Source organism: Neovison vison, chromosome 12 (genome assembly GCF_020171115.1).
Source record: "Neovison vison isolate M4711 chromosome 12, ASM_NN_V1, whole genome shotgun sequence".
Taxonomy (NCBI): domain Eukaryota; kingdom Metazoa; phylum Chordata; class Mammalia; order Carnivora; family Mustelidae; genus Neogale; species Neogale vison.
Genome location: NC_058102.1, coordinates 104,793,010 through 104,820,260, shown reverse-complemented (window position 1 = coordinate 104,820,260; position 27,251 = coordinate 104,793,010). Strand labels below are relative to the sequence as shown.

Genomic DNA, 27,251 nt, shown 5'->3' with positions numbered 1-27,251 from the left:
GCTTGTTTCCCAGAGGCTGTAGCCTAGATACACCAGGAAAATGGGACCATCACCCTCCCCTGAGCTCACTCCTCTCCAGCCCAGGACACAGGGCAGTCTGGGGGCTATTCGCACAGCATAATGGAGAGAGGGAGTCTCTTGGGTTTCTTGAACTTGCTCTGTCCTAGGGCCTCCCTATTTCCCTTGTTGGGAAGGAGATTAATAAGTCTGAGCTGATTCAGCTCAGAAATTAGAAAATCATGGCATGAAACAGAGACATGTTTATGTAATATGAATAATAATGGTAGTAATAATATTAGAGCTTACTATTGCCAGGCACTGTTCTGAACACTTCACAGGTATGGACTCACCCAAACTTTTTGACGGCTCTCTCAGAGGAGTTTCATCATGATGTCTATTTCATGGTGGAAGGGACTGAGGCACATGGTGACAAATGACTTCCGAAGGTCATTCGCCAGCCGCTAAGCAGCAGGGCGGTGTTTTAAAGCCACGCAGTGTGGCCCCAGGATTTACGCTTTACACCATACCACCTGCCTCTCAACATTTATTTTTAATTTTACCTGCGGCAGACTGGGATCCAGGAATCCCAGAGGACCAACTACTAGATAATACTGCTTCTCAGTATTTTAAACTTCTGCCCTGCTTTGAGCCCTTTGCTGTGCTGTGCACACCTGGATTCCTATGCTCCGGGGAGAGAAGCTTCTTCTCCTAGGTTGACTTTGTGTCTGCAGTCAAGCTGAACGTTTGGGCCCCAGAACTCCCTGAACTTTCTCTCCTTCTCCCTCGTCCCCTTAGCCTGTGAAGGAGGAGGGGCTGGCCAGTGACCCCCAGCAGCGGTGGGGTGTAGAGCGGGGCTTCGTGGCAGGGTTGGGAACTCAGAAAGAGCGAACGTGCTTGTGTGCAGGCAGGAGGCCCCCATCAGCGTGGGCTTTCGCAGTCCAGAGGAAACTTCTGCTGAAGTTCAGAGTAAAGTTCACAGAAAGCAGGAGGGGAGACAACAGGTGCGAGGCCCCAGAACCTCAGAGACCTACGTTTTGAAGGACAAGTGCTGCCTGCTGGAGAGAAGCCCAGGAACTCAATCTTCCTAAGGGCACAGGCAGATTTCAGTTTAACAGATACCGAAGAGGGGCGCCTGGGTGGCTCAGTGGGTTAAAGCCTCTGCCTTCGGCTCAGGTCATGATCTCAGGGTACTGAGATCGGGCCCCACATCGGGCTCTCTGCTCGGCCGGGAGCCTGCTTCCCTCTCTCTCTGCCTGCCTCTCTGCCTACTTGTGATCTCTCTCTCTCTGTCAAATAAATAAAGTCTTTAAAAACAAAACAAAACAAAACAAAACAAAACAACAACAAAAAACCAGATACCGGTTATGTGCTAGGCCCTTTTATAAGCACTTTACAAATACCAACTATCTGATCCTAGGGGTGACTCTAGGACATGGAGATCATTTTATTCCCATTGGAGGGATAGGGAAACCAAGGCAATGAGAAGTTAATAATTTTGCCCGAGGGCGGGCGCTAAACTCCCAAGTGGCAGAGCTGGGGCTCTGGTTTTGGCAGACTGGCTCTGGAATCTAGGCTCCAGCCTCAAGGCTCTGTGATGCTATACATCTCTCCCTTTAGTGGGTGTTCACTATTTGCCTGTTAAGGAATGTATTTTTGCCCTTGTTTAGCAGATCTGGAAACTGAGGCCTAGATTGGCTCAGATCGCCTGACTTGTTAGTGATGGAATTGGGTTAATTTGAGGTCTTTTTGGCTCCTCAGTAGCATGGAACCTCTCTACAAATCACAGCCCTCAGCTGACCTGCCAGAAAGCTGGAAGGGTCCATCGGCACCTAAGGAGTGGCTGCTGAGCAGACAGGAGCCACGGGGCTCAGGGAGGGGAAGGAAGGCGGGGCGGCATCTCAGAGGGCAGGACCTCATTGCTTCTGTTGACACCAAGCCCCTTCTCTTCCCCTCAGGTGAACAGTCCCCCACCGCAACCCCCTCAGCCCGTCGTCCCACCCAAGCCTGTGCAATGTGTCCATCATGTGTCCACTCAACCCAGCTGCCCGGGACGGGGCAAGATGTCCAAGCTGCTGAACCCAGAGGAGATGACCTCGAGAGATTATTACTTCGACTCCTATGCCCACTTTGGGATCCACGAGGTAAACCACGCTGAGCTCAGCCCTGCTGTGCCATCGCTGTTAGAAAACAGTGTTATGTGTTCAACTGTCTGCTGTCATAAAGTGGGTTTTCCCAGTGGCCCAATGTCCCTGGCCCTCCCTCCTGAAAGTCTCTCTGGGAGAGGGTCAGGGCCAGGCTTGCAGCAGGTGAGTAGCTGGAAGCATATGTTTGTGTGTTTCTCTGCCAGAGAGCAAGGGCTGGAGGGGCGTGGGGGACAAAGCTTGGGATTTTTTTCTTTTATGGTCCAGCACCTGTGTCTTCTCAACCCTAAGCCCAGGTGATCCAGGTGGACCAGATATCTTTGCTCTAGATCCCTGCTCTAGGAGCTCAGATGCTTTGCAGCTCGAATCCTGAGGCTGAGAAGACCTTCCAGAGGCCATGCTGTCTGGTCTTCAGGGAGGTCTTAGGAGGCCTTAGGTCCTAGACCAATGAACACCTCCAGGGGAAGAAATACAGCAAGCTTCCTTGGAAACCTGGCCCAGGTCTGCCATCCTGATTGATTCTCAGGAAATTCTTGTGTCTCAGTGCTTGTCTTGTATCATAGCAGGGAAGATTTATGTTCCTTGATCAACAGAACAGAGTTTCCCTGCAGCCAGGAAGCCTGCACCCTCCTCTCCTCCAGCATTTTCTCCAGCCACCCAGCCTGGGGACCGTTCACTCATTAACCAGTGCTTACACAGTGCCGGGCACGGTTCTAAGCACATTATACATATCATTTCACTTAATCCTCCTAAGAACTCTATGAAGAAAATATTTCTATTATCTCCTTACTGTATGAAGAAATACTGAAAAGGGAACAAAGCCCTGCTTGCTTTGCAAATGCGTTTTGTTTTTCGAAGACTCAAAGCTCCTCTTTCAATTAGATGCCTGTGTACACCCTCCCTGTGACAAAATGTTAACCCTGTCACTGCCGGAAGAGTATTTAAAAATAATAGCCAGCACTCCCCCCACCCTCCCTCCCCCTTTTTTTTAATGCTTACAGCATGCTGGGGGTTGTTCCAAGATTGTACCTGATTGGCTCATTTATTCCTCAGGTCAGCCCTATGAAGTTGGTATTATTATTTTTGTCCCCAATTATAATTACTAGTATGTTTGTTTTTAGACAAACCAAATTTGTATTATTTAGTATTACTTTTGGTGTTTCTGTTTTGACTTCATGTATTCCTTTTTTAAAGAGGCACATTGTCCCCGATGCCACCAACCCACCAACTTATGAAATAATACAAATACATTATAATGAATTCGGAGAATACAAGATCATTGGTCCCCAGTTCGTACATGGGGGTGTGAGATCTTAAGAATCCAGGTCAACTTTCATTCCTTGCTTCTTTTGCCCACAACGTCACAAGATAGTAAGCTGCAGAGCTAGAAATGAAACCTTTACGTTTGGGGCCCAGGGGCTTCCTCCCTGACTATCATGCCATATAGACTTTAAACCAAGTCTGTCTTTCTTTCTGGAAGCTTTGACTTTGTTTCTGGTCGTTCCTTTGCAATTCCAGGTGGAGACAGAGAGTGAAGGAGGGGTGCCTCAGTTAATTCTAGACTCAGAGGTTTGCCTTATTCACCTGAGGGATACTCAGGGTTTGACATCCCCTCCCCGACCCCAGAACTGCTGTCCACATAAAAGTGTTAAGCTTGGGACCTGCAGGAAGGAAGACTGGGCCCTGTGTTTCTCCTGGGGGTCCTGGCTCAGGGGGCCTGAGCAGCTGAGCCTGCTGTTCTTGGTGGCTCACATGTCATCTTGGGCAGATAAGTAAGCAGCTGTACCTTCCCTCATCCTACTCCCCATGGATGTGGGGGTCGGGGTGAGGTGGTGCACTGAGCCCTGTTCTAGGCCTGTGAGAGGTTCTAGGAGGAAGAAAGACATCTTTAAGAGCTTACCCTGTCCCTAATTAGAGGACATGTCACCCACAGGCCAAATTCTAATAGGCATGTAGCTCTGGGCACCTATTTCAATGAGGTGGATTCCTAGGCAGAGATGCCAATTCCAAAAAATGCCTCCCCTGGGGCTTGCCTGTAATCCTTCCACTAGAAACCAACCAATTATGACATGTGCATCATGCTTATCCTTGCCTGGTCTTCAAGCTCCACTCCCCCATGGAGCCTTCTGCGACTGACTTCTGGGACACCTCCCTCACTAAGTTCTTGCTCTGCCACCCTTTGGCTCCTGGGACGGGCTTTCCTCTGCTTTGATTAACTTCTATAATCCCCTCAGGACTTAGTTCTCTGGCCTCTAGCCACCGGCATGACACGCTGGTTTGTGGTTTCTTGACCTGGTGGCTAATCTGATCACTCAGGTGATGCCTGGTCAGTACATGGCTGGGCATCCTGGAGGGTGTCATCTCCAGTGGGAGAAGAAACCAAGGGGCATCACATAATACTATACCAGCTTCCCTCCATTTCACATATTGATAGAAAGCTTGAACATAAACATATATAAGTATAGAGCAGACTGAGCTAATAAATATGGAGCAAATGATCATGTAACATTTCTTTCCTTAGTAACCTGCCCTGGAATAGTTTTAGCAATGCTTTGCCTCTGGAAGTACTTCTGATCACCTACCTTGAATCCCTCCTGCTGCCGTAGGCCATCCGTCTCTAGATCTGGCTTCTGGGGAAATGCATAGGTCTTCTTGTTGGGGCAGCTACCTAGCCTTCCTTCACCCTTGAGGTTTCCCTCCACCTATTTGGTTTCCCAGATCATCTGATATATATATAAAAAAAAAAGAAAAGTAAGGGGGGTTGCATATGGATGAACTCTGAACATTGTTCTTTGCAGAGACAGGGCCTGCTCGTCTCTCATTATCAAGCACCAGGGATCCCCGTTCTATGCCAGACAGCTAGTGACTAGTGCCTTTGCCTCCTCAGTCTGGACAAGACTCACCCCTCACCATCCAGAGCTGAGCTGGCCGTTTGGCAGTCTTCTCCCATCATTAACAAGACGATCCCAGGGCTGGGCAGTAGCACAGCCAGCTTGCTGATTAATAGTGATCAGTGAGTGTTTAGAAACGTGATGCAGGGTGGATTGGGTTTGATTAGTCTGTAGATGTAAATAAGAAGTGTCGAGTTTGGGGGAGGGCACTCCTGGGGGCTGAAGAGCACAATAAGAAGTGATTCTGGACACTTCTGTTCTTCCATCCCTGTTACGGGGCATCTCTGAGAGGAATGGAATCTTGAATGGGAGAGGAAATGACAGATGGGTGCTTACTGAGGCTTCTGCTCAGAGGGGAGGGGACCAGATCCATGACCTCCCAAATCCCACCCCTGAATTCCCGGAGTCTTTGATAGTCGGCCCCTGGGCTTGGTTCTTCAGCAGCCAGAAGAATCCCTGCCAGTGGGGCTTTGTTCCCAGCCCCCAGCCCTGGGTGCTGATTCCACTCCTAGCCAGCTCTCTTCTTTTAACAATCTTGCTACAGGTTCTTTTGAAATAGATTTCTTCAGGGCCTCATTTCCCAGCAATTAGTCAATGTGCTGTCATGTGTTTAATAGGCAGAAAAGCTGCGAGACAAAGGCATCCACAGCTGGGGGCTGGGAATTGTTTTCAACAAAGAGTGGCAGGCTCTTGTCTGAAATGTCTGGAGACTTCTTTGGGCTTTTCTCTCCTAGGGATGATTAGAGCAGAGGTAGAGGCACAGGAGAGAGCCTCTCTTTTGAGGGGCTGACCAGGGGAAGTCTTGCTAAGTCACAACTCTTCTCCCAGAACTTGCACGTTTGAACCAAACTCTTGTGGTCTGGAGCCTTAGAGGAAAGAAGAGGTCAAAGCAGTGATGGAAAGCTTTGATTTAAAGGCAGGTATCTGGGAAGCTCCCCTTTAGCAACAACAGAATCTGCAGAGGCACTGGGCCAATCTAATTCTATAAAGACAGGCAGCAAGGACTTCCAACTGTAGCTATGGTTGACGAATCCCGAAAACTTCGCTCCTATTTCGCCTCCATTCCTCAATTATGGCTCATCTTCAACTCTTTCCTTGCATGGAGGAAAATGGTGACAGTTGTCACCAAGAGCCAGAGCTAACACTTTTGTAACACTTACTACATTTATTTAATCATCACAAGAATCCTATGAAGTAGGTACTATTATCATTCCATTTTCCAGAAGGGGAAATTGACACACAGAGGCTAAATGATGCTCTGGGTTAAAGACCTCAAAAGCATGGGAGCTGTGATTTGAAGAAATATAGGTGGATCAATTTCTAAAACTGGTAACAACAACACACCAGCAACACTCTGTATGGATTTTCTCAAGCAATTAAATAACATCTGGAACAGCTGCTGTAATTGGAACCACCACCTGATTATGTTTATGATAATCTACAGTCATTCTCCAAGATCCATTTCTGTTTTCTCACAGACAAACAGGCCACTTGAATGGGGATGTGGGTCTTCTGGAATTAGTCTCCTGGACTAATGGGTCTCCTGGAATTGGTGTCACTGGCTCAGAGCCAGTGTCCAATAATCCTCAAAACTTTGTTTATTTTCCCTTCTCCAATGCAGTCACTCTGTAATGTGGTAGTGGCTGCAGATCCAGTTGGTGAAGACTGGAAGAAAGATTAACAGCATCCATTTTTGGCACTGTAACAGAGTTTTTCTTCATAGAACATGGCCTTTCCTTCATTCCAGTGTTCTGGGTCTGTTAACTGTCTCACGTCTCTGAATCATTTGAGCAGTATGACTCTAGATTTGGTGATTCAAACCAATTTGATCACCAAACCAATTTGGTGATTCTATTCACTAGACCTATAATTTTTCTGCTTCAACAGATCAAGTAAGAATTCAGTATGCTTCCCAGCTATTTTTTTTCTAGACACTCTATAAACTCTTTTCTAGAGACCTATGGCCAAAACCATAGGTCTCTGCAAGTCAGAGTTCTGAATACTGCTTTGGCTCCCAAGTCCTTTGCAGTAACCACACCCATATAATACATGGTGATTAGGTGCTACAATTTGACTTGTGCTTCTCCAGAATCCCAGTTTGATATTATTCCCATTGCCATGAGGGGTCTCAGTTTGATGGTGGCCCTTCCCACTGTAATTTCTGACCTGTAGAGAAGAGCAACCAGAGAGCTCCTCAAAGACGATGGACTCCCCCTGCAAACTTAGTTTTCACAACTGTGGTAAAAGTCCTGTTCTGTGATGTTGGTGAGTAGGTTTCACATGACAAATGCGCTCTAACATTCCAATCTTCTAAGGCTTTGGATACCTTTCTCTTCAGCATACCAAGGAAGTTCTAGCATCTTGAGTTTGTGTAGTGGGGGCTAACCTTGGATCTGTATTTCAGTTACCCAAACAAACCAACCATTACAGGCATTCGAAGCCTCTAAGAAAAAAACAAGGAATCCGGAATTTCTGTTTAGTGAACCCATATCAATAAACTTGGCCCCATTCAACTTTATATTCCTTCCATATTGATCCCACAGCCTTAATACACATCCCCATACATATTCCCCAGGATTCAATCTAAGCAAGTGAGAAACACCGTGTAGTTCTTTTGGAGTGTATCATACCTCCTCATGAGTCACATTTTATACCTCACCCTTTGGAGTATGATTAGAATTGAATCTAGTTACAGAGCTAGCAGCAAAGAAAGAAGGGGAGGTCCTGAGGGGAATCAGCAGTACTTCCAGCAACTACCTTAAGGGAGGCCAATATGATTCTTCAGGAAAAGGTAAACAAACTCCCTCAGGCAGGGGTAGAAGATTCTTCTACTGGCAAAGAGAGTCTGTAATTTAGGAACTTGAGGTTCCCCGTTCATCATATGTTTCCTGTTTCCATTCCAATTTTTAGGATCCTGTTCATTCCCAACAGATGCCTCGACTTTAACAAAAGAGGCCTTGCAAGGATGGGAATGTAATTTGTGTTCTAATTCAGGCATTTGTAGGATTAGATTTTGGATTTTGTTTTTGGAAATCTTGACCCTATACCTACAGGAAATGTTTTTGTTTGTGTATTTGTTTATCCCAGGGAAATCACAGAAGCTCTTGGGTGCTATATGCAGACCTTGAGCTGGGAATTTAAGTTCTTAAGGTCATTTTCTTCCTCCAAGTTTTTTTTAGAACAGTTAGTAGCAACCAACCAGCTAACCCACCCATTATGCCTCTTATGTTGACTAAAATGTTCTAAGATAACAAATACTTTGTCATCCAGAATCTGGTCTTTATTAATACTTTATTACAGGTATCTAAAGTAATACCTGAGTAACTCATTTGCCATTTCATGCTGTTGACCACATTTCATGCTGGTGTCCTTATCAGTGGCAACAGAGGCATTAGTGCCTTTAATTCTAATCAGATTCCAGAAAACTGAAAACTAATTCAGAAAATACATCATTATATTCAGAGACATTCCTAGCATCAAATTTTGTGTCAGTCAGAGTTCAACCATGGAAGCTGATCCAGCAGAAGATATATATATATATATATATATATATATATATATATCTCCACACATACACAAAGAGAATTGGCTCATGTAATTGTGTAAGGCTGTGTCTCCACGTCTGATGCTGGAAGTTGAAGTCCACAGGGCAGGTAGTCAGAAAGGAAGATGAATGTAAAATATGGGGAACTCAAGACTAACTAGAACGAATAAGCATAAGCTTGAACCCTATGAGGACAGACTGAAAGACATGCCCATTCTATTGCCTTTGACCTTGGTGGTGAGCATATCCTATAGAGGCTGGGTGTTTCACCACGGAGCTAAACACACACACCCAGCCCAGGAGACAGAGAAAAGGAAGAAGGCCCAGCTGCTCCTTCATGCCAACAAAGTGAGTCAACACATCGTCAATGACACGTGTGCACTACAAAATGATTCCTGCCTCCTTTTTACCTTTTGGATCTCACAAGAATCTTCTCTGTAGCCAACTTTAACTGGTAACATAGTAGAAAGAGAATTCTGGGAAATGCAGAGTAGCCAGCCAGGGTGACACATTACGAAGCTGTCACACATGTGTGCACAAAGTTTCAAAAACGTGAAACAAAATTTATAGAAGGAGAAAAATACAAATCTCCAACTATAGTTAGAGATTTTTTAAAAACACTTCTCTCTTGATAGTTGATGGAACAAACACACACACACACAAGATTAGTAAAATGTAGAAATTCAGATAATACAACTAAATAACCTCACCTGATAGGATTTTGTAGAACATTGTTTCCACAAACTAAAAGAATAGTCATTACTTTTAAGTACATATTGAAACGTTTGCTAAGATAGATCATATGCCTAGACCATAAACAAATCTTAATATATTTCAAAAGACTTAAATCATGCAGAATACATTATTCTGATCATAATGGAGTTAAACTAGAAACCAAAAGTAATAAATTATTAATAAAAATCTCTAAATGTTTGGAAATTAAGCAACACTGAAAACAGGGTTAGAGAAGAAATAACAAGAGAAATTAGAAAATATTGCAAACTAAAGGATAGTGAAAACACAAAGCAGCGGACTGAATGTTTGTATCCCCTTCAATATTCATATACTGAAGTCTTAATGCCCGGTATAGTATTATCAGGGAGTAGAGCTTGGGGACGTAAGTGGATCATGAAAATGGAGTCTTCATGAATTGGATTAGTATCCTAAAAGGAGACATGATACAATAGTCCCAATAAGTGAAAGAAGAAGGCAGGAAAATGAAGTTAGAGTCAGAGAGGGAGATGTCAAGACAATGGAGACAGAGGTTACAGTGAGGAAGTTGGGGCTTTGAAGGTGGGAGGAGCCATGAACCAAGGAATGCAGGTAGCTTCTAGAAAGGCAAGGGGATGGATTTTGTCCTAGAACTTCCAGAAAAAACACAGACCTGCTGACACCTGATTTTAAGTCTGTGAGACCTGGATGAGACTTCTGACCTCCAGACTGTGTGAAAACAAATCTGTGTTGTTTTAAATCACTAAGTTTTGGCTGATTTGTAAAGACAGCAATAAAAAACTAATACAGTCTCCTAAAAATTCTGCTAAAGTTATTTTTTCCCATATTTAAATATTTATTTAATCTTTATTTTAAAAAAATATTTAATCTTTAAGTAATGTTGTATATCCTGTGAGATTATGGTCCAGCCATATTTTTATATAGATCGTTAGGCACTATGGCATCATTTATTAGATAATCTATCCTCCTCTCAGCAAAATACACTTATAATGTATTCTGGAATCTTGAAAAAATAAAAAGAGACATGAGGTCTTGCTTTTTCACTCTACTCTCCATCACGTGAGGATACGAGGAAAAGATGACCACCTGGAAACCATGAAGCAGGCCCTCATCAGATAATGGATCTGCTGGCACCTTGATCTTGGACTTTCTATTCTCCAGAACTGTGAGAAATAAATGTTTGTTTTCTAAGCCACCCAGTCTATGGTTTTTTTGTTAAAGTTGTCTGAACTAAGATACAGACACATGGAAATTTGTGGGATGAAATGAGAGCAAAACTTAGAGGGAAACTTATAACTTTATTTATTTATTTATAGAGAGTGGGGAGGGGCAGAGGGAGAAGGAGAGAGAGAATATTAAGTAGGTTCTATGTTCAGTGTGGAGCCTGATGCAGGGCTCGATCTCACAATCCTGAAATCATGACCTGAGCTGACATCAAGTGTTGGACACTTAACCAACTGAGCCACCCAGGTACTCCAGTGATTTATAACTTTAAGTGCTTATATTAGACAAAAAGCAAGGTACAAAATCAGTAATCAAAGCTTCTACTTTATGAAGCAGAGAAAACAAATGCAAGTAAGTTTGAAAAAGCAAATAATAAAGATGAGAGCACCTGGGTGGCTCAGTGGATTGGGCCGCTGCCTTCGGCTCGGGTCGTGGTCTCGGGGTCCTGGGATCGAGTCCCGCGTCGGGCTCTCTGCTCAGCGGGGAGCCTGCTTCCTCCTCTCTCTGCCTGCCTCTCTGCCTACTTGTGATCTCTCTCTGTCAAATAAATAAATAAAATCTTTAAAAAAAAAAGATGAGAGCACATATCAATGAGGTAGACATAAAACAACAGAGAAAATCAACAAACCTTAAAGTTAGTTTTTGAAAAGACTAATAAGATAACCCCTAGTTAGACTGATCAAGTAAAAGTCAGGTGAAATACAAATTATTTTTGATAATTTGGGTAAATAAATGATGACAAGGATATCAGTATGGATAATATAAACATTTGAGAGGCAATTTGAGAATGTTATGACAATTTTATGCCCATAAATTTGATCTCTTAGCTGAAATGGATAAATTCCTTGGAAAAACACTTTGTCAGAACTGATGTAAGAATGCATGGAAAATTAAAATAGACCTCTATCTATTGAAAAATTGAGTCTTCCCACAAAAAGGACTCCAGACCCAGATAGTTTTACTGGTGAATTATATGTCAAACATATTTTTTAAAGATTTTATTTATTTATTTGATAGTGAGAGAGCACAAGTAGGCAGTGAGGCAGGCAGAGAGAGAGGGGGAAGCAGGCTCTGGCTGAGCAGAGAGCCCAATGCAGGGCTCGATCCCAGGACTCTGAGATCAGGACCTGAGCTGAAGACAGAGGCTTAACCCACTTGAGCCACCCAGGTGCCCCTATATGTCAAATATTTAAAGAATAAAAATACCAATCTCATACAAACTTATTCAGAAAGTATATGAGAGACTATTTTCTAACTTGTATGATAAGCTCAGTCAGCATAACTTATTACCAGAGAAGGTAGGAGAAAATTAGAGATTAACATCTCTCATAAATATAGATAGAAACTTGTGTAATAAAATACTAGTAAGTAAAACACAGCATTATTTAAAATGGATAATACATCATGACAAATTATTTGTTCAGCATTTGAAACCAATCTATGGAGTTTAACATGCTATCAGACTAAAAGAGAAAAGTCACATACCATTTCAATGAATGTAGAAAAAACATGTGACAGAATTCAATGCCAATCATGATAAAAGCTCTCAGCAAATTATAAATAGAAAAGAATGTCTTCATCTGATAAAAGACATTTATAGAAAACCCACAGCTAACATTATGCTCAATGGTGACATTTATATTATTGGAACAAAGAAAGAATGCCTGTCTTCTCCTATTTTATTCAATGTTTTATTGCATGGCAGGCCTTTCCAGTTCAGTAAAACAAAAGGAAAGAACAAAAAAAATAAGGCATACAGATAGGAAAAAGAAGTAAAATTGTCTTAATTCACAAGTAACAAGAGTTTTCAGGTAGAAAAACAAAGGAATCTACAAAAAAATCATAAGACAATTAATATGTGAAGTGAGCAAGTCTGAAAAACACAAGGTCAATATGTAGACTGACATAAAACAATTGGAAAATAAAATTTTAAAATATCATATACAATGCCATAAGGTAAAATATTTGAGAATAAATTTAATGAAAGAAATGCAAGACTTCTAAAATCTATAAAACATTGCAGAGAGAAATTAAAGAAGACCTAAATAGATGGAGGACAGTGTCAGTGTTCTTGGACTGTAAGATAATATTTGTAAAATATCAATTCTTTCCAAATTGATTTATAGATTCAGCGCAATTCCAATCAACTCCAGGGGGCTGTTTTGTGTGAATTCACAAGCAGACTCTAAAATATAGATGGAAATGCATAAGCTCTAAAATAAATCTTGTAAAAGAAGAACTAAAACTCACACTATTTCAAAGTTAATATAAAGCTACAGTGATCAAGTTAGTGTTGAACAGGTATATTAATGGAAGAGACTAGAGAAGCTACAAATATACAGTTAATTGATCTTTGACAAGGATGGCAAGGTAATTCAATGTAGGAAATGATAATTTATTCTACAAATGGTGCTTACATCATCTGTTTTGTGTAAAAAATGAACTCACGTGCCTTATTTATACCATAGGAAAAAATTAATTTGACATGAATAATAGACCTAAAGTAAAAGTCATAACTATAAAACTTCTGGAAGAAAACATAGATGACTATCTTTGTGAACTTGGGGTAGACAAAGATTGGACAGAACACAAAAAATTCTAATCATTAAAAAAAAAACACCTAAAATTTGGCCTTTATCAAAACTAAAAACTGCTTTTCAAAAGACAAAATCAAGAAAATGAAAAGGCAAATCTCAGATTGGAAGAAGATATTCATAATACATATATCTGACAAAGGATTTGTTTCTGGAATATATAAATTCCTACATTTCAGTAAGGGAAAGATAAATAGGTCAAGAAAAAGGTGAGCAAAAGACTCAAACAGACATATCATAGAAGATTTATATGAATAGCCAATAAGCTATTCATATAACTATAACATATAACATAAATATTCATATAACATTCATATAATAATAGAAATATTCATATAACATGAAAAAGTTATCTATATCAATAGATATAAGCAAAATGCAATTAAAACTGCCATGAGATACCAGCTCAAATGTACAAGAATGAATACAAAGTTTTTTAAAGATTTTATTTACTTGAGAGATAGAATGAGAGGAGAGAGCATGAGAGGGGAGAGGTCAAAGGGAGAAACAGACCCCCCGGCTAAGCAGGGAGCCAGATGTGGGACTAGATCCTGGGACTCCAGGGTCATCACCTGAGCCAAAGGCAGTTGCTTAACCAACTGAGCCACCCAGGTGCCCCAAGAATGAATACAATTTTTTAAAAGTGATAACACTAAGTTGCTGGCATGTGAAGCAGCTTGAGAGTTAATGCAATGCTGGTGAGATCATGAACTAGAGCAACTATTTTGGAAAACTGGTGATTTCTTATGAAATTCAACAACTACCAGGAAACCCATTTCTAGGAAAATGAGGACATATCCTCAAATATACTTATTCAAGAGTGTTAGTACCAGCCTTATTTGTACCAACCCAAATACCCATCAACAAGTGAGTGGATAAACTTCCATAGAGTGGAATACTAGTCAGTCACAACAAGAACAAGAAAAAAGGAACAAACCTTGGATATATGCAATAAAGTGGATGAATCTCCAAAACCGTATGTTGAGCAAAGGAAGCCAGACACCAAAGTATGCCTACCATATGATTCAATTTATATGAAGGCAGAAGGAAGCTATAGTGATACAAGTTAGATGATTGATCATCTGGGTGGTGGTGGGGGGAATGAATGCCAAGGGGCATTAAGGACTTTCTAGAAAGTTAGAGATGTTCTATGGCTTGATTATAGTGGTGGTTACACAGGGATACATTTGTCAAAACTCTTACACCTAGGAGGACAAGTGATATGAGGAGCACTGGGTATTAGAGGCAACTAATAGATTATTGAACTCTACATCTGAAACTAATGATGTACTATATGTTGGCTAATTGAATTTAAATTTAAGAAAAAAAACTCTTACACCTAACCATGCATTTAAAATTTGTGCTTTTTATTGTATGCAAGTTGTACTAAACATTATACTAAAATTGTACTATAAATCCCATATGATGATGAATTAGTCAAAAGCATTTGGGGCACCTGGGTGGCTCAGTCAGTTAAGCATCCAACTCTTGATTTTGGCTCAGGTAATGATCTCAGGGTTGTGGGATTGAGCTCCATGTCAGGTGTGGAGCCTGCTTAAGATTCTTGCTCTCCATCTTCCTCTGCCCCAACTCCTCTACCCTGCTTGCGTGCTCTCTCTCTCTCTCTCAAAAACAAAAAACAAAAAACAAAAAAAGAAGTGTTTGCTGATAGCTTGAGTAGACAAAGGTCTCTGCCTCACCGCCATACACAGATCCATCATGTTCTCCTTAGGCTGGAGACAGTTGTAAGGAGTAACCTATTTTCTTTTTGGCCACAAAACACTTAACTAATGGTGGACAAAGAAATATGTTTTCCATTCTTTAAAAAAAGCAAATGAAAAAGGTATGCACACACACACACACACACACACACACACACACCACAAAGACTCCTCTAATAACGTGCTGGATGACAATTCTCTCACCGTGGCAGAAAATTCTGCTTCAGGTTTAACTTAAATCCCTCAAGTTGCATTGCACTGATCTTTCCTTTTGTTCTTTGGTGGATGGGGCTTTTGGTCCAGGGCTGGACATGAGTGTCTTTTCTTATAGTACATAATTATCTTTCTTGGGTAGAGTTTTAAGGCTGGAGTTGCTTGAAAGTGTCAGGTAACTCCTAGTCCAGCTGTTCTATAGTACTCTCCCGCAGGTTGGGCTAATGACATCATTGAGATTTTTGTATATTTTTTAAAAAATAATTATTTATTTATTTGACAGAGCGAGATCACAAGTAGGCAGAGAGGCAGGCAGAGAGAGAGAGAGAGAGAGAGGAGGAAGCAGGCTCCCTACTGAACAGAGAGCCAGATGTGGGGCTCGATCCAAGGACCCTGGGATCATGACCTGAGCTGAAGACAGAGGCTTTAACCCACTGAGCCACCCAGGTGCCCGAGATTATTTTTTTTTAAGATTTTATTTTTAAGCAATCTCTTACACCCAACATGGGGCTCAAACGCATGACCCTAAGATCAAGAGTCGCAGGCTCCACTGACTGAGCCAGCCAGGCATCCCCATCATTGAGATTCTTGAAAAATTTGACAGGACAGTCCTGGCAGCAGTCGTGACCTTGGTGTGTTCCTGGGTGGCTTGAATACACTGACATTGCCTTTCCTTTCCTTCTACAGGAAATGCTGAAAGATGAGGTGCGGACACTCACCTACCGGAACTCCATGTATCACAATAAGCATGTGTTCAAGGACAAAGTAGTGCTGGATGTTGGGAGTGGTACCGGGATCCTTTCCATGTTTGCTGCTAAAGCAGGAGCCAAGAAAGTGTTTGGGGTAAGCACGTCCCTCCCTCCCTCCTGTTGGCTTCTGTAGAGCCAGTCCCTGCCTCCCACCTTCTCCTGCTCCTCCTACAAGTACAAATCCGGGTTCATCCCTTGCTGGGGCCACACCTCCAAGGAGAAGTAGAGAAAGTCAAGTGTGACTCTCAGGAGTGAGGGCAAGTTCTCATGGCTCCCTGTCACTCAGGCCTTGCTTTTGGCTCTTTGCCCTGACAAATGTTGATATTTGCTAAGGATTTTTGACTTTCTGGAAATCAGGCCGGTATCATCATTACCCTAGAGTGCTTAGTCCTGCCATCATCTTGAGATGCAGTGCAGTGTGGTCATATGTGGGAGCTCTGGCTTGAATCTCTGCTCTGCGTGACTGTGGAAAATTCACTTCTGTACCTCGATTTCCCCATCAATAAATGGCCCTAGTGACAATACCTCGCCTGTGGAGTGATTGTGAAGAATAAATAAGTTTAATACATATGTAAAGTGCTTAGAACAGGGCCTGGCATATGACCAATGCTCAGTGTCTAATACTAATATAGTTGGGATGAGGCCCTAGGGGATAATAACAAGACAATCTCCTTCCTTAGCTTGTTAAAGGGCAAGTCAGTAAGTTTAAATTTGCTGCTCTGGCTGCTGCAGCCCATCCAGATAGAAATGGAGGCCAGTGCTCTGGGAAGGCTCCCAACCTTCTTCTGGCTCCCACTACAGAGTTGGGCAGTGCTTGATGACAGGGAGGCCTCATCTCAGTCCCTGTCTGGCTGGGGCATGGGTAACCGAGGTCTGAGGAGTGAAAGGGCCTTGCTGCCCCTCACTGGCTTCTAAGTGGCCAGCGCTCCAGCTAAGGAGCTGTCAGGAGGTGCCCACACGGCCCCTCCCAGCTGTGGTGACTATCCAAACCCTCCTAATATGTTTGCCTCTTGGTCTTTTGATGTCACAGCTCTTTTATAAACAGCTCCCACATTTAGCTGGGCCTTTCCTGATGGCTCATTTCATAGTTTCTCCTGTTCCAAGCTCTCCCTTCTACCCACTGTTCTTTTTGACAGAGAGAGAGCAAGAGATGGAGAGAGGTAGAGAGAGTGAGAGAGGGAGAAAAGGAGAGGGGTAGAGGGAGAGAGAGAGGGGAAGAGAGAAGGGGAGAGTGAGAGATGGAGAAAGAAATGTAGAAGGAGAGAGACAGAGGAGGGGAAAAGGAAAACGGGTATAGAGGGCAAAGACAGGAAAAGAGGAAAGAGGGCTCTAAGGCCACCCCGGTGCTGGGGTTTGGGGCCCATCAATGCTCCGAGGGGTTCACATGCTTTGGATTACCTCACAATGACAAAGAAAACAGGGACTGTTTCCTCACTTATGAGGAAACTGAGGCACAGCTGGAGAGTGGCTGAGGCCGGGTGTGAATCCCCGGGTCACGCATTCTTCACCATGAAACCCCTCAGCCTCTTGCAGATGGAGGTCAACGTTGCGAGCAGGGGAGGAATTGGAGGAACACAGTCCCAGGGAAAGTGGGATCGAGGCCACAGGACTGGCAATCCAGGAAAGGGCCCAACCTCTGGGGCCCTGAGCCTGACAGAGGTCTGTCCTCTCTGATGGAGCCACCCTTCCTGACCCTGCAGGCGCCCTTACCCATCCTCAAGGCTTGATGGAGGCTGTGGGCAGCCCCCTCGGGTGTTCCTATGCAAATACTCTCTGGGAGGCCCTGGGAGCAGTCTGAGGGGAGTCCGGAGTGTGGAGGTGAGTGGCAGCCTCTGTGGGGAGGGGCCAGCTAAGGAGGTGAGGGCAGCTCTTAGCAGTGGCCCCTCTGGCTCCAGCACTCTCTGGCCCTCCCCTGACACGTGGCCCAGTCTGGGGCTGGATCTCCCGCCGTTCCCACAAGGTCCGGCTCTCAGCTGATGGTCAGCTGATTTCTCACATATCCTGGCCCTTTGCTTAGGAGAATTTGGGAGATCGGAAAGTTTTGTGGATTAAAAGGAATTAATTATCTCAAAGGCGGACACCACAGAAGGGGTGAGACTTCCCTTGTGTGTGACCTGTGTGGTGGGATGGATCTCAAGACTGGCCCAGAAGCCCTGTTGTAACATTTCTCTCTCCTGGGATGCACCCCGTTGAACAAAGAGGATTAAGGGGTGGAGGGTAGGGACAGTCATGTCCCAGGAGACTCAGAGCAGCTCTGGCTGTGGCTTGCCTTCCATGTCCTTCCCCAGGAGGACAGGAGCTATGCAACCTCATCCAATTCTCTGGCCAGGAGGAGGCCTACCAGCTCCTTCTGAATCTCCTAACTTGGACACCAGGCGCTCCACTGTGGAGCAGTGGCTGGGAATCAGCCTCATGACACAGGAAGACAGATTCAATGCAAGAGCCACTGGCCTGCAAATCAGGAGGGCTGCCCTGTAGTTTTCAATCTGCCACAAAATAACTATATGGCTGTGGGAAGGTCACTGTACCCCTCTAGGCTCAGCTTCTCCATTGGTTAAATTGGTACTGGACATGCTGTCATCTTTTTATGCCTCATTCCTTTGTTCTGTGCCCTTTCTAGATCGAATGTTCCAGTATTTCTGACTACTCAGAGAAGATCATTAAGGCCAACCACTTGGACAACAGTAAGACATACCTCCACGTGTTTTCCCATGGATGGAGGGGGTGAGGGGGCTTGCATTTTCTTGTTTGGGTGGTATAGATGGACGTAAGAGGGGGAAGTGCAGAGCACTTGGCCTTGGGATGGTGGAGCCCAGCTGAGGCCCTATTTTCAGGACTGTGCCCACAGGGTTCTGAGGTTCCCCATCCCACCGTGTCAGCCAAGGACATGTTATTCCAGCTCAGCTTCGATGGCTTAGCCACCATTCCCCTGCTTGGCCCCAGCTGTAGGCATTCTGTTGAGTTTTGCAAAATGGCAGCTATTCCTCCTCTTCTTCCCTCTCCACAACCCCCAGCCCTACCTCTCCCCATCAGCCAACCAAGGGCATCCTAGTAGACCCCAGGCTCTGCCTTTGGAGAAATGTGGTCCTCTACTGCCCATAGGCCCTGTTGCTGATGACGCTGTCTTGGCAATTAGGCTGCTCTTGGGAGTGGACCTTCTCCAAGCTGGAGTCTGAGTATAAAGAGAGGTGCCCTTTCTTCCCTTCCTCCCCTCACTCCTTCCCCATGCATTGCAACATTTCCCAGGCCCTTCCTCCTGGAACCTATCTTGGATACACTCACACCCACAAGTGTCCTCGGTCCAAAGAACTCCTTGCATCTTTTATCAGTCAACCTGATGAGATTTAGGCCCCAAGTCCTGTGCTGAGCTGGGCCTGGTAATGTAGGATTTTTAAACTAGGAAAACCAAGTTGACTTTTTTTTCCTAAGGATGTTGGAGGCATTTTGGAGAATTTTATGCAAGGGAGAAGTGGTTCCTATGGAGTATGGATTAGAATGGGTTGTAAGCACAGACACATTCGGAGGCTATTTCAGTGCCCAGGGGATGTCCTGTGGCATGGCTGGTGACAAGGGTGGTGACAGGGAGGTGAAGAAAGGTGACCATTTCAGGCTAGAAGCAAGGGGCCAGGTGATGGGATACATATGGGAATGATAAAGAAGATAGGAGCAAGGGCTATTTTGTTGCCTTGAGTGATGGGGGGGAATGGTAGAAGACTGAAAGTAGAGCATTCCTGGGGATGATAGGAGGGAGAAAGGAATCGGAAGTTCTCTTCAAACGTGTCAGGTTTGAGATGGACATCCAGTAGACATGTTGAGTAAGACAGGATATATGCGTTCCAGGGAGAGCCAGAACATGGCATATACAGTTGGGAGTCTTCAGTATATGGATTTTATTTGAAGGTACAGCATGATGTCACTTAGGGACAAAGTAGAGCTGGAAGAAAGAAATGGGCCAAAATAGGGCCCTGGGGCATTTTAATATCTGGAGGCCAAGCAGAGGAGAAGAGGCAAACAAGAGGCAGAGAAGATACCCCAGTGAGGCTGGTGGAGCTTCAGGAGTGAAATGTGCCATGAAGCCAAGGGAAGGAGGAAGGGACAAGTGTAGGGAATGCTAAGAGATCAAGTAAGGTAAGAATAGAGAAGTGACCATTGAGTTTGGCCACATGGAAGGTACTGGTGTTCTAAACAAGAGAGGACTCAGTGTGGGAGAGGGGGAGACTGAAGTCCAGTTAGAGTAGCTTAAGGACAGACTGTGAAGGGAGGGCTGTAAGTAAGTCTTCTCGCTGTGCTGGGGAACAAAAAAGTGGAACTATAACTACAGGGGGATGTGGGGCCAAGGCAGTGAATTGTTTTTTAAGGATAGAGATGGGAACATGTGTGCTGGATTCAATTGTCCAGGGGAATACAAGGGGGATACAGGAGAAAGGTACAGGATCGAGGCCCTTGAGTCCAGAGCATAGATTCAAGGATTGGCCTTTTCCTTGGAGTAGGGTACCAGAGGGAAAGTGGGGTTGTGGGTCCAGATAGAGGTAGGCTGGCAGCGGAAAGCCCCTGGTTTATTGCCTCCATTTCCTTTTTGAAGAATAAGACAATCATTGGCAGAGAGGAGGGGGATGAGAAGAGACGTGAGAAGGAATGGAATGGTCTTTTAGGAGGCAGAAAGGTAAATAGAGTAGTAGGACGTGTGGGGACTGCTGGGGAGGGGTCAGTGCCCACTGGAGATGAGTCAACACAGTTAGGCAGTAAGTTCGGTCCACGTGTGAATTTCCGCTTACCATGGTCACCAGCTTGGGTGTGAGGAGAGCTGCCTGGACGGGACCTTTGATGGGAGAGCACGGAAGTTGTTTGCAATAATGAGTCATGGAGTCTAAGCTGGATAAGGCAGGAAATGAAGAAGGGAAAGTGGCAATGGTGAGTGAATGACCGCACCAAATGTTAGGGATACTGGGTGGGCCATAAGAGGGGTCCAGAGGCTTCTTTCCAGCCTGAGTAAGGAAAGCATTGCTCAGACACCCCCAGCCTCTGGCTTTGGTGTCCAGCCTCTCTTGGTTCACTAAGGGAAGCGAGCTGTTTTGTACATTCCCATAAAAGTACCTGATGTGGGCAGAAGGAAAACAGAGGTGAGTGCTCTACTTGCTTACTAAAAATGGAAAAAGAAAACTGGCCAGTTCTTTCTCTGCGAGGGTGAACCAGCCTGCCATCCACATGTTTTCATCTGATATCCCTTTCTCCAGCTGTGTGCTACAGCACCGGAGGTTTTCCCCACTTTACAAATGTGGACATTGAGGTTAGGAGAGCTAGGGTAGAACCCTCAGTCTTGGCTCTTGCTCTTGTCCTCTCTCCTGAAGGGTGTTTACATTGAGATGGAAACCCCAGCAGTGGCTGCCAACCCCGAAAATGAAAATCAAAACCTCTTAGGAGAGGAGGGTGAGGGCAAATAGATGTCTGATCAGATGTCCTCTCAGTCCCATTTCTGGGCCCTACGGGGCCTTCGAAGAACGTTTAGACCATTCCCTGCCTCTGTCCAGGTTCACTTGCACAGGAATGCCTGCCCTCGGAGGGAGGCTCTACCCAGCCCCCCTTACTTGTCATCTGTCTCTTGCTGCCAGCTCTCAGGACCTAGAACCGTAGCCTCCCTGGCTTGCAGAGGGCGGCTGCTGGCAGCCATTGGTAGCAGTGTGTGGGGTGGGCCTGAGTGGGAGAGGGGAGAACATTGGCTGAGGAGTGCCTGACTTCAGGAGAAGGGCAGTTGGGCTCTGAAGGCTTGCCAGGAAAGAGAAAGCCCACAGCTCCTCATCATGCCCTCTGGTTGCCCCTTGAAGGCCCCCCATTCTTCCCCGTCCTCTGCTTCAGCTTCCTGTAAGTTGTTTTATTCCCTTTCCTTTCCTTTTTCCCTTCCTTCTTTTAACCCCCAGAACACTCCACTTTCTAGAAAAGGTGCAAGTTCCTCTTTTCTCCTGAATGGTTTGAGAGCAAGTTGTTGACCTGATGCTCCATCAGCCCTGAAGACACAAATGTGTGTGTCCTACAGACAGGGACATTTTTTTGCATAGCCACAATACGACCATCAAAACCAGGGGACTAGCGTTCTTCCGTGATCCTTATCAAGTGCTCAGATCCTACTCCTGTTGGCCGCTGGTTGAAATAACATCCTTTGCAGCAAAAATATTGTTTCAAACCATGGGCTGCATTTAGTTGTCACATCTCTGGCTGCCTTCAGGCTGGAGCAGCCAGACCTTGCTCGACGGTTGTCACCTTGATGCTTGAGGATTGCAGACCAGAGTTCTGCAGGATGTCCCTCTGTCTGGGGACATGGGATGCTTCTGCACTAATGGGTGCAGCTGAGATGCTGTGTCCTTCTCCCTACACACTCTCAGGGACATGCAGTCTGGATTCGTCCTGTCACTAACAGCATTGACTTTGATCCCTGCTTCAGGGGATGTCTGCCAGGCTTCTCCACAGTCAAGTTGCTCCTTCTCCTTTTGTAATGAGTAGGCTTTTCTGGGGGAGGCAGCTGGAAACCATGTAAATAGTTCATTCCTTATCATTAATTTCTTATTTTATTCAATAGGTTATGTCTATTATTATCAATATTCATTTTGAAACCCAAATTGTTCCTAATTTGGTCACCGGACCCCCTTCAAGCTGGCTTCTGCATCCTTTTTTCTTCATTTTTGGTGTGAGCCTTCTTATTTTCTGGCACAGATGTTCCAGGCTCATCTTGTACTTTAAATGGTTTTGTTTTAGAATCTGTATTTTTCCCAAGGAGTCTTGAAGTCCATTTAGTGGACAATGGCATTTAGAAACTAGGACCTGGGGCTAAGTGTGCTCATTGATTTTAGGGTGTTGATATCCCCAGGCTGCTTCAGTGGAAAGAAGTAGTGTGTGTAGTGTGTGTGTGTGTGTGTGTGTACACGGGCATTTGCATAATGTGTGTTTCTGAATCTATTTATACATACTGTCAAGTGTGAGTTCACACGATACCCTGGCTCTAACCCGTACCACAAGGTGCTCTGACATCCTCCCTCCCTGTGTTGGACGTTCTGTTCTCTGACAGCGAAAAACCTGGCTCCCGCTATCCTACTATATTTCCTTATTGAATCAATCCCCCCGTATGAGCACCATCTCCCACTGTCACCACCTCCTGCTCTGTGTAGATATGTCTGTCACCTGGTGCTGGGCTCTGTCATCTCCATGGGCCCTCTCCTCTCCCTGCTCGACTCCAAGCCCCTTCTTGTGCAGAGACCCCCTTACCTCCCTGCACTTCCCCCTCGCCCCCAGGCCACTCCGTCATAGGGATGCCCTGCTTACCTCCCTGGGGCTCTGACATGCTGTGCAGGGCCACCCTCACGCCCCCCACCCCAATGAACCATCATGGCAGCCACACACCCCTCTTTTTGCTTAGTCTCACCTTATGGCTTTAGGAGGGAATCATTCCATGCTCTGTATTTTGGTGGCTCACACTTGATCTTGTGCTACTGAGCAAAGGCCCAAGAGGACAAGCCATTGTCCCCCAGCAAACAGCCTGCCCCCATGCCTTGTACCTATTCCTACCCTTCCCAGCCAGTGTACTGAGGAAGAGGGAACTCCAGGGCCAGGGGCCTTTCCAAGGCAACGTTTTTCCCACATCTTCCTTCCTGGGTACAGAGCAACAGGCAGCTTGAGCTGGGGAGGCCGCCCAGGGCCCCGTGTGTGGCACCTGTTCGCTCAGCCTTGGCGTGTGTACTGGAAAGAGGACAGCTTGACTCTATGAATGCTTCCATGGAAATGCTTTTGAAATGTTGCAACAGCCAATTGTGTGGGGCTCAGGAGTGTAGGTGTAAAGACATAAATAACAACACAGGACATAAAATACCTGCTACCCAGAATCAGTCAGGCCCTCTCCCCCTCCACCTCCACGCAGCTCCTGGGGTGGAGTTTATTCATGTGGAGACACGCACCTCCACGAAGCCACCTGCCGTGGTCACGCAGCTTCACGTGCCTTCTGCCACACGCGTGGCCCACTCACGTGCTCAGAGGCTCCTCTCTAACTTAAGAACCATTATTTCCTCCATTTCCCTGCCACCGAGGCTGGTGGGCTGCCGAGATGCCTCAAAAGGTAGATCTGTTTGTGGAAGTTGACATAGGTGCTCAAGGATTGATGAAATTTTATGGTTCTGAGAAATTTATTTCTCAGAAAACTAAAGGGAGAAAGCGTATCCCTCCTCTTCTCTCTCTTTTCCTACCTGTGCATGTCCTAAAGCAGGAGTATCATGGACAGAGAGGCCTGGGCATGATGTAACCCAGCAGAATGGCAATGGACACCAGCTCGGTCACATCCAAGGAGGGGTGGTTTGTCCCTTCCCCTCACTGGCCGCCCAGAGAGGAGCTCTGTCCCCACGCAGCCTGGGTTCCTAGGGAATACGAGACAGTGTTCATGGAGTGCCCGGTGCTGGGCTTCCTGCAGAGTCGGCACCCAACAAGCATGACGTGTGGGTCCTTTCAGGTACTTTGCTCTTTCTTGGTCCAACACTCCAAGACTTGCCTAGATGCTGCTTGCCTTCTCCGTTGTGGCAGGTTTCCTCCCATGCCCTGGGGGCTGGGAGGTCACACAGTGACTGGGGTCACACAGTCCTTGAGATGCCCCTGACAGGGAACTTGCCACCAGCCACCTGCGGGCCATGGTTGGGAGAAGCATTTGCTTCTCGGGGGCATCCTCCTCCCTGCAGCCTTGCCCATGCTCCCTTGTTCTCCTCTGGGGCCACAAGGCCGGGGCTTCTAACCTTTGTCTTGAATCTAAATGGAGAGTCGCCCTTTTTATTAATCACAGACTTCATGCTGGTAGATTTGGACCTTCTTTACAACTGCTAGGGACTCTCAAGGGCCTGGCTCTCCAGGGTCACCATTCTGTGCTTGCTGTTCCTGCATATTGGGTGGGTGCCCTGGGGTGAGCACAGAAGCGACTGCAGGCTGGTCTTCCTTCAGGTCTTGATCAGTGCCTGTGGCAGTGGATCAGTAACATGGCATATCCACGAGGACGCCACGGACGCAAGGAAGTGCCCACACAGGGCACTGCAGGCATGGGGAGGGGGGCCAGCGAAGAGCATTGACTCTGGACCCAGGCTTCCTGGTTCATACTCAGCCTGTGATCTTGGATCCCTTATTTTCTGTACCTCAGTTTCCCCATCTGTGAAATGGGAACCATAGCGGAGCATACCTCCTAGGGGCGTCGTGACAATTCCACGTTACTGTGCAAAACCGTGGTGTGCCGAAACAGGCTCTTACAGGCTCCTGGGGGTGGACTGTGAAACTTTCAGTCTGTTTGTGATATGGATGGAGTTACTCCGCTGGCTTGAAATTGGCCACCATGGGAATATTGACACCCGAGAGAGCAGCAAACGCTACAAATCAGGGCTCCTTCCCCAGGATCCCCCGTTGTTCAGTATCGACTATCACACTGCTGTGTGAAACATGACGGTATCCCGTGGGCAGTAAGCAGCCAATAAATATTAGCTAGCGTTACTCTTATTTCATTTATTAGCTTGACTAATAACCCTGTCCAAAGAAGAAAGGAGATTAATCAGATATAATTGTTTTTAATGAACCTGTATTAGTGACTCCTGGCAATTGCTACTTCTGTTCCAAACTGCTCATGAAGCAGCCTAAGCTGGGGGCTGGTCTTCACCCACTCGGTCCTTCAGGCATTGCTGTGCCCCACTCCACACTCTGTGCCAGGTTCTGGGGGTCCGCCGCAGAGCTGACAGACAGGCTCTCTGCTCTGGTGCAGCTCACCGTCTCACGGAGAGGACCCATATGGACGCCAGCGAACAGACATCACGGTAGAATTACAGATCGCGATGGGTCTTAGAACAAAACACGATGGGTTCGTTAGAAGAGCAGGCTGCCTGCTTCTGACTGCGGGGGTCATATGGCATGCCGGGGCCGGTTTACATGGCTCGCAGTGCCTTGCTCTTTTCTTCCCACCATTCACAGGTGACATCTGGGGGGGGGAGCAGGAATCAGCCACAGTGGAGTTACTTATACTGCAGACACCAGCAAACACATTTGCCCCGCTCCTGGAGCCGGCTGTTAGACACTGACCACAGGACCAGAAGTGAGGAAGCTTCCAGAGGGAGGGCACTGAGGCACAGACCCAGTGGACCTTGAGGCCAGCTGCTGAGTGGACAGAAATATGACAAGCAGAGGGACGGCCCATGCCAGCTCCCTGAGATGGGAGACACTTTGTGCCTGTCCCATGTGAACTCTGGGTGGTGAGAGACAGTGACACCTGGGATGATTTTCTGAGTTCTAGAGTCTAGGAGAGATTTTGCTGCCTTCTACATTGGCATTGATTCAACCACCCTGTTCCGTAGCACTGCCTTCCTCATCCCTGCCCCACATGGCCAAGCCATACAGTCCTCGGCCTGTGGCCAATGTGTGAGGTTCCAAGGGGTCCTAAGTGGTGGGTGATAGCCTGGGTAAGGGTGCATCCTGATGTGGTTTTGGTTGCCTGATTGTTAGTCCAGCTGTGCAGGGTCTCTGGGCAGGGAAGGTCTCTGGCCAAAGCCAGCAGGACTTCAGAGCTCTAGCTAAGCAGACAAGGTCCTCGGTTCTCAAGGGAGCCAGAGCAGGCTAGGATGTGAAGCCAGTCAGATGATGTACTAGGGAGAAGGCAGGAGCTCAAGCCCTATGTTCCCAGGTGAAAGGGGAGCTGGGGACGAAAGAGGGTACCATATTGAAGTTTCTACTATATTGAGACTAAAAGCACCCGTGGCTCATCTCTGCCAGTCCAGTTATGGGGTCTGTTGACTGTAGGGTTTATTCCACATGCCACCAGATATTGGGGATAACATTATTGTTGTCATCTTTGGCTCACCACTACTGGCTCAAGAATGGGCTGGGTCTGACCTTTAAGAGAGGTTTATCCATGTACTTGGACCCTGGGAAGCCAAGGAAGAGCTGGTACCAGGGAGATGAATGGGATCCTCCTCCACCGGCCTGATGGGCTCGTGAGGGCCCTACCACTCCTCACTCTACTAACCAGTCTGACAGCCAGCAGGAGAAGGACGAGCCAGTCCTTGACCTTTTGTGATTTCTTTCCCTCCATCATTCCCAAGCAGTTGCTTGGTGTCCACAACAGTCCCACGAGGTAGGTAAGTCAGATATTATATCCACTGGCAGATGATGGAGGGGAGCCCCAGGGAGGCTGGAGTCTTGTACCAGGTTATGCAACAGACCTTGCTTTTTGGCTCTACTTTTTGCTTTCTCTAAACTCCAGCTTTCTCATTAGGCAGATGGAGTAATAAAACCAACACACGGGTTCCTGTGAGGGTTATGGAGATAATGTAAGTGAAATCACTCTGCAAAGCTGCTATTCAAATGCTAGTAATTTTTTTTTACTATACTAATTAGGACTGGTTTGAGGATCTTTTGTCTTTGAACCCAAATACCCTTTTTTTCAAA

At 45.9% G+C, this 27,251-nt stretch overlaps 1 protein-coding gene across 2 annotated transcripts in view; it reads left to right on the top strand.

Moving 5' to 3' along the window:
- PRMT8 (protein arginine methyltransferase 8) overlaps nucleotides 1–27,251 on the top strand; it is a 101,034-nt gene that overhangs the window by 44,815 nt on the left and 28,968 nt on the right. For both annotated transcript variants that reach the window (XM_044227731.1, XM_044227730.1), the window contains exons 2-4: nucleotides 1,956–2,141; nucleotides 15,748–15,903; nucleotides 18,430–18,493. In XM_044227731.1, coding sequence (XP_044083666.1) covers nucleotides 1,956–2,141; nucleotides 15,748–15,903; nucleotides 18,430–18,493 — 406 coding nt within the window. The remainder of the gene's footprint in view (nucleotides 1–1,955; nucleotides 2,142–15,747; nucleotides 15,904–18,429; nucleotides 18,494–27,251) is intronic.